General features: G+C 39.7%; 1 protein-coding gene across 1 annotated transcript; it reads right to left on the bottom strand.

Annotated features, from left to right (window-relative positions):
- Positions 1-2,716: 2,716 nt before the first annotated feature.
- LOC106608897 (uncharacterized) lies at positions 2,717-5,038 on the bottom strand. The gene is made up of 5 exons (XM_014207101.3): positions 4,845-5,038; positions 4,484-4,539; positions 3,780-3,849; positions 3,379-3,544; positions 2,717-3,122 (listed from the first exon to the last, which is right to left on the bottom strand). Exons 1-5 carry the CDS (start codon positions 4,875-4,877, stop codon positions 3,043-3,045), a joined length of 405 nt encoding a protein of 134 aa, XP_014062576.1. The 5' UTR covers positions 4,878-5,038; the 3' UTR covers positions 2,717-3,042.
- Positions 5,039-15,630: the final 10,592 nt, after the last annotated feature.

Genomic DNA, 15,630 nt, shown 5'->3' with positions numbered 1-15,630 from the left:
GGCTTCCGGTTTAAGTGGCAGGTATGGGAGTTGGAGCGATGAGACAAGACTGTAACTACCAATTGGATAGCATGAAATTGGGGGGTAAAAGTAAAAAAAAAAAAAAGGAGATTCTTCAAAGTAGCCACCCTTGGTCTTGATGACATGGCATTCTCTCAACCAGCTTCACCTGGAATGTTTTTCCAACAGTCTTGAAGGAGTTCCCACATATGCTGAGCACTTGTTGGCTGCTTTTCCTTCACTCTGCGGTCAAACTCATCCCAAACCATCTCAATTGGGTTGAGGTCGGGTGATTGTGGAGGCCAGGTCATCTGAGTCAGCACTCCCACTCTCCTTCTTGGTCAAATAGCCCTTACATAGCCTGGAGGTGTGTTGAGTCATTGAACTGTTGAAAAACAAATTATAGTCCACTTAGTGCAAACCAGATGGGATGGTGTATCACTGCAGAATGCTGCGGTAGCCATGCTGGTCAAGTGTGCCTTGAATTCAAAATAAATCACAGACTGTGTCACTAGTAAAGCACCCAACACCATCACATATCCTCCTCCATGCATCGTGGTGGGAACCACACATGCAGAGATCATCCGTTCACTTAATCTGCGTCTCACAAAGACACGGCAATTGGAACCAAAATTCTCAAATTTGGACACATCAGACCAAAGGACAGATTACCACCAGTCTAATGTCCATTGCTCGTGTTTCCCAAGCAAGTCTCTTCTTCATAGTGGTGTCCTTTATTAGTTCTTTGTAGAAATTAGAACATGGCCTGATCTATGCAGTCTCCTCTGAACAGTTGATGTTGAGATGTGTCTGTTACTTGAACTCTGTGAAACATTTATTTGGGCTGCAATTTCTGAGGCTGGTAACTCTAATGAACTTATCCTCTGCAGCCGAGGTAACTCTGGGTCTTCCTTTCCTGTGGCGGTCCTCATGAGAGCCAGTTTCATCATATCTCTTGATGGTTTTTGCGACTGCACTTGAAGAAACTTTCAAAGTTCTTGAAATTTTCCGGATTGACTGACCTTCATGTCTTAAAGTAAGGATGGACTGTCGTTTCTCTTTGCTTATTTGAGCTGTTCTTGCCATAATATGGACTTGGTCATTTACCAAATAAGGCTATCTTCTGTATACCACCCATTCCTTGTCACAACACAACTGAATGGCACAAACGCATTAGGAAGGAAAGAAATTCCACAAATTAACTTTTAACAAAGGCACACCTGTTAATTGAAATGCATTCCAGGTGACTACCTCATGAAGCTGGTTGAGATATTGCCAAGAGTGTGCAAAGCTGTCATCAAGGCAAAGGGTGGATACTTTGAAGAATCCAAATATAAAATATATTTTGATTAATTTAACACTTTTTTGGTTACTACATGATTCCATATGTGTTATTTCATAGTTTTAGTAGCCTATAGCATAGACTGAGTCATTAGGCCGTATTGTAATATTTTTTAATTGTTGGAATTGCCCTCTTATAAACTATCATATAAGGAAAGGTAGAAAAAAAGGCTATTTGGAATCCTTTGGACCTCCATACCCCAAATCTAACCTTAACCAATACCCCAACCATAACCCATACCTAACCCTAACCTTATCATTTCAATTTTAAATGTCATTTTAAATTTCAACTTCAATAGGGTCGGGACGTCCCAATGATCCAGAATAGCAAGGACCAGAAAAAAGTGTATTGGTCGACATTACCCGGTTGCAAGAATCTTTATTGAGTATGGAGGTAGCGATAATTGATCACTCGTGGTACAGTAACGGCAGGAGTATGTGTGTAAACGGTGATGCGTCCACCACGAATCAGAATTTCTGTGATTAACTTGGTAAAATTAAGTCACCGTTGCGTTAATTAATGAAAGCTTAATTTGCCTTTATTTGTGCATAGTAATTAGGCTACTTATGAAAAACAACTTTTTCGGTTTTTGGATTAAACCCACCACAATGCGCATTGGGAGAAGAGCGCCATTCTGGAGTAGATCCACGTAGCCAACCAGGTAAAGAAAGTTGACAAATATAACAAAAGTGAAAAATATTCCACATTTTGAACAATTAACATAATTCCATTCGGGTTTTAACGTGTTTTGGTCAAATAAAACGTTGTAGTTATTGATGCACAAACAATGTATGAGCTAGGCCTAGGGCCTACAGGCTAGTTCAAGTGGTAGCCTAAACTGCCAGGTGAGGTAAGCTTGTAAGCAGTTAGAAAATAAGTCAATATAGACTCATTTTGAACTAGAAACAAACAATTCTATAGCACAATTGCATTAGTGTGTAATGTATTTTGGTAAAATAAAATTAAGTTTATGACGCACTATAAATGACCTATAGGACCCACATTTTTTTTCGCTTGCCATTTTATGTCTCAGTAAACACGTGAGTTCATGAACCACGATGATGTTCACGCAACTTGTAAGAAATAATATAATTTGGCCTTCTAGGTCTTGGATGTAAATTGGCTTATTATGAAGTAGGCTAAATTTCACCGTTTCGCTGCACATGTGTTGGCGGTCATTTGAAGCCTGGTCTAGGACTACACCTTTTTGTCAGGGAACCATGTAGGCATATTAACGTTAGCTCAATATTTTATTATAATCTAGTTTGCTGTTGTATCCTGATGATTTCTTGCATTAGTTTTAGCTTCTTAACATTATACGAATTGAATATTCATTGTGATCTTGTAGAATAAGTAGCCTACAATTATCACAAGTCTGGATAAATATCAGTTTTATTGTTAAAAGCAAATAGACAGGACAAAATTGCAGGTAGGTCTAATGGTAAAATGTAATGCTAGGGCCTCAATGGGTTTTTACAATGTAATGCTAGGGCCTCAATAGGTTTTTACAATGTAATGCAAGGGCACCAGCACTCAAAGATTAGCTTATAAAATCGTAGGTGATGATACTATGTAATACAATTTATGTGTAGTGCATCTCATAGCCTTACTCAGTTTTGAGACACAGATACCAATTGATATTATATTCTGCTTTATGCAGCTATGATGACACATACAGTAAGAATAAGTAACACATTGACTTAGGCATGAATGAGGTTGACTGAGTTTCCTCTTCGTAGTTTATAGTGTTTCACTGTTTTGCTCTCGTCCAGCATTTCCCCTGCAAACAGAAGTCATCAAACCAATCTTTTAGAAGCTGTTTTTTTTTATTATTAAAGAAAGACAATTTCCATTCATACCTTAGCATACAATACTTTTACAGCTAAGTGTTTAACTGCGAATTACCTGGCCTATGTAAGACTCTCATTACCTTGTTCTACATCAGTCAACAACAAAACAACAACAATAAATATGAAATAAACAACTGGCATACTGCTTTAACTCATAAGGATGCATCATGTGGATAGATAGCCTACCGTTGTAAACAAGCTTCATTGTGCTGCGTTTCTTTCCTGCCTGTTGACATACATTTTCCAACAGAACTGCTATTCTCTCCAGAGGGAACACGTCTATGTCCAAGGTCTTTCCCGCACACCTCACAAGGACATTGAACTTGTCCACATCCTCAATGTTGTCATTGGCCTTAATAAAAAGAGCACACATATATTTAATAATCAGAGAAAACCAGGGGTTATAAACAAGTCAGAATATATCATTTTAATTGTGGTGATAATATAAAAACAATAAACCCTTAACTATTTCCCCTAAATGTTAACCCAACCAGCTGCTTTGATTAAGGGGGAAACCCCACACTCATAAACATAATTTCCTTGAGTTGGTCTTTGTTTCAGTCAAATACAGAGTTAAGCCTACTTACACCTAAGGCACTTGGTGATTCCCCCAGGAAATTCCCGGTGTTATTCTTATCACCTTGTTGCTCTCGTGACCTGGGTGGACAGAAACCGATGTTCACTTTTCAAAGCAATAGTAAAAGAGATAAGGCTTAAACCAGGGTATTTACACACACACACACGTTATGGAAAATTTAATTTCCATTCAGTATCCTATTTTCCCTCACCCCTAACCCTAAACCGAACACTTACCCTAACATTAACCATAATTCTAACCCGTAAACTTATAATAGCCCTTGTCCTCATTGGGACGTGGGAAATGTCCCCATGAGGGAGACTTTTCCTTGTTTTACTATACTTGTAGGGACTTTGGGGAATTTTAGGTCCTCACAAGGATAGAAGAAGAACACCCCCCCCCACACACACACACACACAGAGGTAAACAACTTTTAGACTGTCTCCCCTCCCTGTCTGAGCTTTCTAATTGAGGGCCAACATGGCTCTTCCCTGAAGGCTGGGAATCCCCTGTGTTTGTCTTATCACCTTGCTGCTCTGGTGACCTGGGTGGGGATAGGGGAAGTTTACTTATAGTGAAAGATAGACAGGGGTGTTTACACTTTCGGGTTTAGGCCAGGTTACTGTAAAGCACTTTGTGATATCTGCTAAAGGGTTTGTAAATTCATTTGATTGACTTGACCAAGGAGAGAGAGACTCTAGGTTCTAGGCTCACCTGTCTGTGTCCTGATAGGTCTCTGTCTGAGCGACAACTGTGATTTCCCCTGAAGACTGGGGCAAAACAGACTTAAGTTAGTTCACTCTAATGAGTGTGAAGTAATCATACAGGATTTCCCACTCCCCTTATATTTCCTGATCATGTATCTCTTTTGAAAAGCAACAAATAATGCATTTAAATGTAAGTCTTGCATTTTATGGTTTGGAGAATGCATACGTTCATGCTTGCGGCACCTTGAAATTGTGGATGTTCTCTCAGAATATTGCAAAATAGATTTCAGATTACAGACTAGTTGCCAACAGAAAGGATCTTAGTGAAGAAAAAACATAGTAAGAATAGTCAAATGTAGGTTACTTACCTCTGGGTAGAAATAACTGTAGATTCCGCCCATTTTGTAAATGTAAGAATCTGTCTGATATAGCTTATTCTTCTACTTAGTCTTCTTTGAAGTTGAATGGTGGTACGCTGCCTCTACACATTTATATGGCTGAGTGAGCCCTTTATCTCTTTCAGTTGAGTATAGTTCAACTTTCACTTTCTTTTGGGAAAGCCTGGTCTCATAGGCTAGACGTAACATATTAAATGTAAATCCTGAACAGTAGTATATGTGATGTTTGGTATGGGTACATAAGACCGATGGTTACTTAAGGCAAAAATGAAAGTAGTTTGGCTGGTCGGGTGTATAACGCGAATGTCTAGCAACCCAAAGGTTGTGAGTTCAAATCTCGTCAAGGACAACTTCAGCTAATGAGCAACTTTTCAACGTCTTACTATTTTTTTGCTATGTTAGCTAACCCTTCCCCTAAACCTAACCCATAGCCTAGTTAACGTTAGCCAGCTAGCTAACGTTGGCCACCTAGCTAGAATTCATAAAATATACGTTTTGCTAATTCGGAACGTATTGTATGTTTTGCAAATATAAATTAATTGTAATTTGTAACCTATCATACGAAATGAGTGATAGACACCGACAAATGAATACATACCATACGAAGCATAACATATCATAATAAATGGTGTGTCTCGGATTTACGTACAGAATAATATGAAATGCTCTGGGACCAGGTTGATTTGGAGATTCCCCTGATATTCCCTGTGACTTCTTAAGACATATAAATTAAGATGTCTTGAGGCATATAGAGACCTGTCTTAGAAAATGAAGACGTCTTTAAGACAGCCCATAGAAATACCAATGTCTTGAGACATCCGTCTTAAGACGTTTCTAGACATTTTAGAATTTGTTGTTTTCATCTTTTATTAGTTATAAATACTAATCACTCACTTTATAACTCTTATGCACCTCCATAGCTCAAATTGTACAAATCAAAGTAATCAAGATGATTTATTGACCAAAATATAAATTTCATATGCTATAAAATAACTTTGGGTAAAGGCGGTATAGAGCTCCAAATAAGGCCTATCTTCAAGTCTTTACAGCCAGATAGTCATCTCTTGTTTGGGGATCTCAGAGCTGTTCTTCCTTAATCTACAGGAAAATAAATTGTCGTTAGTTATCATATCATAAATACAGCAACATCAATAACAATACCACCTCTACCCTGCTATTTTATTGGACCTTTAATTATGAATAGCTCACCTGAAGCAGAAAGCCCTAATATTCATGAGGGCTTAATGTTTGACACCAGGTAGGACCCCAGCTTTATTCCAGTCTGAAAATAGGATTAACCTCTCTAGGGTCGGCGGGACGAAATCGTCACACCTACGTAACAGCCAGTGGAATCCTGTGGCGCGTTATTCAAATACCTTAGAAATGCTATTACTTCAATTTCTCAAACATATGACTATTTTACACCATTTTAAAGACAAGACTCTCGGTAATCTAACCACACTGTCCGATTTCAAAAAGGCTTTACAACGAAAGCAAAACATTAGATTATGTCAGCAGAGTACCCAGCCAGAAATAATCAGACACCCATTTTTCAAGCTAGCATATAATGTCACATAAACCCAAACCACAGCTAAATGCAGCACTAACCTTTGATGATCTTCATCAGATGACAACCCTAGGACATTATGTTATACAATACATGCATGCTCTGTTCAATCAAGTTCATATTTATATCAAAAACCAGCTTTTTACATTAGCATGTGACTAGCATTCCCACCGAACACTGCTGGTGAATTTACTAAATTACTCACGATAAACGTTCACAAAAAACATAACAATTATTTTAAGAATTATAGATACAGAACTCCTCTATGCACTCGATATGTCCGATTTTAAAATAGCTTTTCGGTGAAAGCACATTTTGCAATATTCTCAGTAGATAGCCCGGCATCACAGGGCTAGCTATTTAGACACCCAGCAAGTTTAGCACTCACCAAAGTCCGATTTACTATAAGAAAAATGTTATTACCTTTGGTGTTCTTCGTCAGAATGCACTCCCAGGACTTCTACTTCAATAACAAATGTTGGTTTGGTTCAAAATAATCCATAGTTATATCCAAATAGCGGCATTTTGTTCGTGCGTTCAAGACACTATCCGAATGGTAAAGAAGGGTCACGAGCACGACGCATTTCGTGACAAAAAAATTCTAAATATTCCATTACCGTACTTCGAAGCATGTCAACCGCTGTTTAAAATCAATTTTTATGCCATTTTTCTCGTAAAAAAGCCATAATATTCCGACCGGGAATCTGCGTTTAGGTAAAAAGACGAAAGAAAATAAAGCATGGGGTCGACTCGTGCACGCGCCTAAGCCCATTGTCCTCTGATCGGCCACTTGCCAAAAGCGCAAATGTGTTTCAGCCTGGGGCTGCCTCGATATCATTCAGCTTTTTCCCGGGCTCTGAGAGCCTATGGGAGCCGTAGGAAGTGTCACGTTACAGCAAAGATCCTCAGTCTTCAATAAACAGAGACAAGAAGCTCAAGGAATGGTCAGAGAGGGCACTTCCTGTAAGGAATCTTCTCAGGTTTTTGCCTGCCATATGAGTTCTGTTATACTCACAGACACCATTCAAACAGTTTTAGAAACTTTAGGGTGTTTTCTATCCAAAGCCAATAATTATATGCATATTCTAGTTTCTGGGCAGTAGTAATAACCAGATTAAATCGGGTACGTTTTTTATCCGGCCGTGTAAATACTGCCCCCTACCCCCAACAGGTTAATCAGTTAAGCACTCTGTCTGTTCTCATGGGAAGAAATTAACATTGCATGTGTCATGTGCCTTTTTTGCTATGCAGTGTATTTGTATTTGCTGGGTGACAGCTGGCCTTGATTGGGTTGAGTTGCTGACATGTCTTCCATCCTTGTATCCCGATAAAAGAGAAATAGGCCTTGTTCTTTACACAATAACTATCAAAGCACATGTGAAAAAAAACCCGATACCAACCTCCAGTCATAACATACCTCATCAGCCTATCATGCATAGAGGTCAGCACTCAGATAAGTCCAGTTTACTCACACTGCAACACGTGAGGTTGGCATACCTGACCAATAAAACCAAAAAATAAATAAACGCACCAGCCATTTATCTTTACTTTATTTTAGGGATATATTTGATGTAACATTTAGATGCAGGCTTCTACACTAACTTTTCCCGCTGGTGGCCCTGGTGCTAACCAACGTTTTCGGTTGGTGCACCAGCACATGATTTGGTTGCAACAATTTCTTTTATACAGAAATGTATAATGACCTGACCTGTGTCCCATAATGTGCCTGTATTCCATACAGAACCAGGCTAATAATGACAAGCCATCTTTTAAATTAGCATTCCCTTGTGTTCTTACATTGATTTGGATAGCAAAGAAAAGAGACTGAAAATAAAGTGCAAAGTTTATTTATTGCAGATTGCAAAGTGCCATGTGTTATTTTCTGCTAAATCCTCTAGAGGGCAGATTTTGAAAAAAACATTCTTGATACCAAAACGATGACACTGCAAAATAAAATTCTAACGGGGGAGAAGCACTGTGATTTCCCCCAGTTTTCAGGTTTTCCCTCTCAAACTCACTTAAAAAAATAATAATTGAAAAACAACCAAAATTGGATATTCCAAGATGGCGTTTTCTAAACAAATGGCCACTGGATTAATGCAAATAATCATGATTCTGCCAGGTAGGCATAGGCTACTTTGTAGGGATCTTTTAATTGCCTTTCCAAGTACCCAAAAACAGTAAGGCCATCATTAACATCGGTAACAGCTACACAAAGTGTAGACGTACAGGCTCTACACACACCACACACAGCAGGGCTCGATATTCAGGTACATTTTCAAGTGGCTGGACCAGTGCCAACTGAAAGCTACTGGCCCGAATGGAGAAAACAAATACTGGCATGGGTCAAGATCTTGACAGGAAAGCGACTATTGCGTGCATAATTTCAATAGCAGGTGATTTTATCTTTCATTTGCGGGCTGAGCAAGTAGCCTATTCAGGGTTCATACAGACATTAGGAAATCAAATTCAATGACTTTCAAGGACTTTTTCAAATACTTAATTGTAATTTTCTAGCACCTATATTTAATTGTTGTATTAGCCTATAGAAGAAAAAAAACTCCCCCTAAAATGTATGCAGAAAAAGTATGCATTACCAATTTGCATTACCACTACCTTTTTCACAGGTACCAACAAACCAGTGTGATCATTCTACAGTGGTCCCTGGAGCGTACACTCCAACCGGTGTGATCATTCTACAGTGGTCCCTGGAGCGTAAGCTCCAACCGGTGTGATTTTAATGCTTATTTAGAACGTCCAGTTTCAATTGACACAAGAATCAGCATTTGAACTGGCCACACTGTTTTTTCACAGAAACATTTTGCACAAACACAGTCCTTAAAAAGTTATGTCCAAAATGTGACCAGTTTATTTTTGGATGCAATGTTCAGACATTCACAGAAGTAGCTACAGCATAACACAATCATCTAAACTGGAAAATGTAGGCTATATTTGTCCTAGTGCTAACTGAGGAAAGATTGACGTAACACAAGCCGTCATATTTTTATAACTCTCGGTAGACAGAAATATACAATATGAATTAGCTAATAGCAATTACTATTTATAATTAATGACATCACGGGTGAGTTCAAAATTGATCGAAATAATTGAGTAAAACACTTTCTAGAAATCGAAAGAAATCTGTTCATGGGTAGTTTGTGTGCACCGCCATGTTTGTTTTTTCCATCAACCAAAGATAATAAGAGGAGACAAGATGAGTTTGGTCTGTTTATAGTATGCATGTTGAAGGGTGTGTGTCGTCTACGATCATTCACTTCCAGAAGTTTACCCGAAAGATGAGTGACCCATTCCTCATTATAACATCTTTGGTCTGACAGACATTTACGTGACACCCGGAATGCATTGTATAATGTCAACAAACATGGCGCCACACATAGCTGGCAAATAGCTTAGCATTAGCTCATTATAATCAGTACAACCTTCAAAAAAGTATTTTACCCACACCATAGGTGTCCATTACAATCTATGCAATAATCGGAATGCATTATTTGTCACCAATACTTGAAACCGTGAATAAAACTGTAAATACATTATGCTCCGTACATACACACATACTGTATGCGCCTACAGTAGAAACGACAACACGATATACGGAAAATAAGGAACTTACTTTGATAGGAACGTACACATGTCCAAAGTTGTTATTTGTAAGGAAAACAAAAAAGAAGGCAATGCGAGCGCCAGCCAGAAAATGTTCCAATTCGTGCAAGACTGCGCAAATGTCTGCATATTTGATCTGCGCAAACATTGGTGAAGTGCTTGGGCTCTCCTTGAAGAGAGGAGTTTGTCCGGCTCAGTAAAGCCTCAAACATATAAATTGTCCGCAATGCTGAAATGGGCTCCTTCTATGTGAATTAATGAGGAGGCGGAACACACTTCAATTCAAACTGTTAGAAAATACAAATCAAATCAGATCAGATTGTATTTGTCACATGCGCCGAATACAACAGGTGTAGACCTTACAGTGAAATGCTTACTTACAAGCCCTTAACTAACAATGCTTTAAGAAGTATTTTTTTTATAATACACGTGTTAAGTAAATAATAGATAAGTAAAAAAAATAAAAAAAATAATAATACTTAAACAGCAGCAGTAAAATAACAAGCGAGGCTATATACAGGGTGTACCAGTACAGAGTCAATGTGCGGGGGCACTGGTTAGTTGAGGTAATATGTACATGTAGGTAGAGTTAAAGTGACTATGCATAGGTTATAAACAGAGCGTAGCAGCAGCATAAAAGAGGGGTCTGGGTACCCCTTTGATTAGCTGTTCAGGAGTCTTTTGGCTTCGGGGTAGAAGCTGTTAAGAAGCCTTTTGGACCTTGACTTGGCGCTCTGGTACTGCTTGCCGTGCGGTAGCAGAGCGAACAGTCTATGACTAGGGTGGCTGGAGTCTTGGACCATTTTTAGGGCGTTCCTCCGACACCGCCTGATATAGAGGTCCTAGATGGCAGGAAGCTTGGCCCCAGTGATGTACTGGACCGTATGCTCTACCCTCTGTAGTGCCTTGCGGTCAGAGGCCGAGCAGTTGCCATACCAGGCAGTGATGCAACCAGTCAGGATGCTCTCGATGGTGCAGCTGTAGAACCATTTGAGGATCTGAGGACCCATGCCAAATCTTTTCAGTCTCCTGAGGGGGAATAGGCTTTGTCGTGTCCTCTTCAAGACTATCTTAGTGTGTATGGACCTTGTTAGTTTGTTGGTGATGTGGACGCCAACAAACTTGGAAGCTCTCAACCTGTTCCACTACAGCCCCGTCAATGAGAAATGTTGGCGTGCTCGGTCCTCCTTACAATCATCTCCTTTGTCTTGATCACGTTGAGGGTGAGGTTGTTGTCCTTGCACCACACGACCAGGTCTCTGACCTCCTCCCTGTAGGCTGTCTCATCGTTGTCGGTGGTCGGGCCTACCACTGTTGTGTCATCGGCAAACTTGATGATGATGTTGGAGTCGTGCCTGGCCATGCAATCATGAGTGAACAGGGAGTACAGGAGGGAACTGAGCACGCACCCCTGAGGGGCCCCCGTGTTGTTAGAACTTGTTCGAAAATAATTTGAAATTGACAAGTTGAAACAGCCTGTAGATAATTAGCAGGCAGCGGGTGTTAACAGTCCTGTTGCGTAATAATCACATTTTGGAACAGTGAGTGCATTCTGACATCACGTGCATATAAAAACTCACGCTGGGGCGGCGATCGTTAGAGATGTTTGGAACTCACGTATAAAAAGGTTCAGAATAATTTTTAAAAATGAATAGGCCTACCCAGTGGCATTATGCATTGCCATTCACATTATTTTTTACGGCATTGCCTGATTAAATAGACAACATGCCCCTGACAAACACACTAATAAAGTCTGTCCATGTGGTAGCTAGTCAGTCTCGCCATTTGAGATGTTGAAGAGTTATTGAGGGGTTTACTGTATCATGTTTTTAAAAAGAGAAAGCGACCAAAAACCTGGTTCCCTTTGCAATGGAACGCTTTGATTGGAAGACCAATTTAAAACCAACATTCAATGTTGTCTTGCTCATAATAATCGCACATGGTTTTACCACACCAAGCTCAACAGACTAGCGCAATAGAAGCGTTAGGAAACAAACCAAAGCGCTTACGTCTCTCATAAAAACGTATCACTTACATCGCTCATAAAAACTGAACAGAAATGAAATCACAGATAATTATATTGGAGCAGTATAACTTATAAATTACCTGCCGTAACTTCAATGACTTTTCAAGAACCAAAGAGCCCAAAGGAAATGTCAGATTTTCAAAGTAGGCTGTATCATGATGACTGAATTGCGCATCACAAATATTCAACCAAGACTTTGAACTTTTTTAATAGCTTGTTTGAATACCCATTTTTTTGCCTTAGCATTTACTGGTAGATATCATCATTTGGAACATCTTACTGCTTTCCTACCCCTGTCGGTCTTCACTCATGCAACAACTAGTTGTTTGAGAGCGCTCTCAGTCCGACAGATTATCTATAGATTATCTGTGTGCAGCGCGCGTGTGATAAATAATCAACATAGCGACAGCTTCAAGAATGCATCTGTGTTTTTTTTTAATCAATTATATAGCCTCGATAAATAATTGCAATATTTTTTACCCCTGGCCTAAGCGGGCTACTGCCGGGGATGATCGACTGCCCCAGAGAGTTTCCAAAAATTACCCTTTATGTCGAGCCCTGACACACACAAACAAGGGCATTCCCTTTGCCTCTTCAGAAAGTTGGTATTTTTGGGTTAATTGCGCATTACTCTATGAGTAAATCATTATGATAAAAAAAGCGAATTGTGAACCAAAAACTAACGTGACCAGGTAAAAAAAAAAATCACTGGCACTATTGCAACCAGTAAAAAAAAATGTGTGTCGCACTGCCAAGTCAATCGGTCGCATATGCGACTGTTTTGGTCGCAGAATTGAACCCAGTAGATGTATTCTCTATTTAATAAAAGTGCACAGAAAAGACCAGAATTGCAGTCACCTGTTTTTTATTTTTTATTGCTTTGGTACTATTTTCAAAAGTATGTGGTGACTTTTCAACTCCAAATGGGTAATACTTGTAACGCAGCCAGTCTTACATTCAAAACCTATAATTGTGCATACATCTTTCACCACACAACCATTGATCCAAAATATAAGTTCACTATGAAATATAATGTGTACTTTGATTTAATCACGACATCATGTCTTCTCAATTTAGTTATTTTAACAACCAGTTAGTCCAATAGCAAAAAATGTAAGATACACGTTTAAAAATTGACCTTTGAATGTAGTATGCTTCAGTACTGTAAATTAGAGTACATTATATTGTTTTTATGTTAGGCAATACACTTGCACTACCCATTAAAGTTGACTGAACATCAAATTTCCATAATTTGTGATCAAAACATCTTTCACAAATAAAATAAATTGTTATTTGTAGGGTTGCACATTTTGGGGAATACTCAGAGGTGGGAATTAACAGTAAAATATGGGAATTAATGGAAATGTATGCAAATTAATATTAATACCATTTAAATGTAGATGTTTTTTGCATCGGATATATTTACCATATCATATGGAGACATAAACCTTTTACCTTATCATAAGTAGACATAATTGCAAATGATTAAATCCTTCCAATAGAAACAAATTTAAAATAAATTAGTTACAAATTGAACTTTAATTAAATGAGTTGACTCTTCACATGGGATGATTTCACTGAACAACAAAAGAAAGAGGATATTGAATGTTCCATTGCATCTCCCAAAAACGTTTTCAACATAAAATGATAGTCTAGAAACTAATGCTTTGGTTTTCTTCCTCTCAGGCTTCCATGTCTTCTCCCTGGACCTCCTCAATGTCCCCCTCTTGAACATCAGACTCTGAGGCCACATCTTCACTGTCACACCTTGTTGAGGATGGCTCGTCAAGCTCAAAAAGACAAAACTTTGCCCGGATGGCCACCAATTTTTCAACCCTTGTATTTGTGTGTGTGTGTGTGTGTGTGTGTGTGTGTGTGTGTGTGTGTGTGTGTGTGTGTGTGTGTGTGTGTGTGTGTGTGTGTGTGTGTGTGTGTGTGTGTGTGTGTGTGTGTGTGTGTACCCAAACAAGGACCAGTTGCGCTTTGAGGCGGCGGCTGTTGGTGGGATTTGGAGGATGATGGAGGCAACGGGAAAGAGCCTCAGATCCACAAAGTCCCTTCCACCAAGTGGCTGATGAGATATATATTGGCACGACTGCCACATTGCATCTCCATCCCAAAGCCCTTGCTTGGAAGTGTACTTCGCCAGACTGCCAAGAACCTTGCCCTCATCCAGGTCAATGTGGCGAGACACTGTAGTGATGACACCATAGGCCTGGTTGATCTCTGCACCAGACAGGATGCTCTTCCCAGCATACTTGGTGTCCAACATGTGCGCTGCGGCGTGTATGGGCTTCAGGCAAAAGTCTTCACGCTTTTTTGATGTATTTAATAACTGCAGTTTCCTCTGATTGGAGCAACGGTGAAGTGGGCAGGGCAGTACGGATTTCTTCTCTTACATATGCAAGCAGAGTCTGAAGATCAGACAGGATGGCATTGTCTCCCTCAATCCGTGCAATAGCTACTGCTATAGGTTTCAGGAGTTTCAGGCTGCTTACCACTTTCTCCCAAAATAGATCATCCAGGAGGATCCTCTTGATGGGGCTGTCCATATCGGCAGACTGTGATATGGCCATTTCTTGGAGAGACTCCTTCCCCTCCAGGAGACTGTCAAGCATGATGACAACACCACCCATACGGGTGTTACTGGGTAGCTTCAATGTGGTGCTCTTATTCTTCTCACTTTGCTTGGTGAGGTAGATTGCTGCTATAACTTGATGACCATACCTACTGTAACCATTTCCTTGGCTTTCTTGTAGAGTGTATCCATTGTTTTCATTGTTTTAAATCTGGTATCGGTATTGAAGTCAAAATTCTGGTATCCTGACAACACTACTACTGGTAGTGGCTTGCCCATGCGCTTTTCTACTCCTGGTTGGCTACAATACATCTGCCTGACGAACGTTAGCCAGCTAGCTCATTAGCTAAACAACAGAGAACAAGCCACCAACAGCAAAGAGGACAAAGATTTTTATAACTAACCTTATCTGTGGAGAGGAGATGTAGCTAGCTATGGTTGTTAGCTACTAGCTTTCTAGCCAGCTAGCTAGTAAGCTTCTGCAACAAATGGAACTCCCCAGACAAACACTAGCCAGCTAGCTAACGTTAGTTAACTAACTAGCAACTAGCGGTGGGCCGAGTACTCTGACAAAACGAGTATTGTAACAGAGAATTTTCCGAATACAAGTATAACAAGTTTTTATTTTTTATTTGTATTTTCCGTGATCTGAAATATGTACTTGTAGCTGCCAGCATGCACATCTCTTTCACTCAAACAGGGAAGTGCTGCGTTCTCTAAACAACTGTTGCCTAGTTCTTCTGTCTGAAAAGAAATGAGCAGGGTATTGGTTGAGCCTGCTGCAGCGATTGTATTAGAACAAGCTGCTCTCCCTCTGCTCTCATTTCCCCAGATAGACACTCACTCACTCACTCACTCGTCTCAGGGCACAAGCACATTCCAGGTCAGCCCTAGTCTCAAGATACACACACAGTACATCCATCATTGCAGAGAGATGAGGGGGTGTGTCCTTGTTATGTTCTTA

This window comes from Salmo salar, chromosome 07, assembly GCF_965601325.2.
Source record: "Salmo salar chromosome 07, fSalSal1, whole genome shotgun sequence".
NCBI classification, from domain to species: Eukaryota; Metazoa; Chordata; class Actinopteri; order Salmoniformes; family Salmonidae; genus Salmo; species Salmo salar.
This window is presented reverse-complemented; position numbering and strand designations above follow the sequence as displayed.

What these genes read in the sequence shown, in the direction of transcription:
- LOC106608897 (XM_014207101.3), bottom strand. Translation starts at nt 4,877, where the DNA reads ATGGGCGGAATCTACAGTTATTTCTACCCAGAG. An exon ending in ACAGTTATTTCTACCCAGAG is followed by an intron (nt 4,540 to 4,844) that starts GTAAGTAACCTA and finishes GTTTTGCCCCAG; the next exon opens with TCTTCAGGGGAAATCACAGT. An exon ending in AATGAAGCTTGTTTACAACG is followed by an intron (nt 3,123 to 3,378) that starts GTAGGCTATCTA and finishes TTCTGTTTGCAG; the next exon opens with GGGAAATGCTGGACGAGAGC.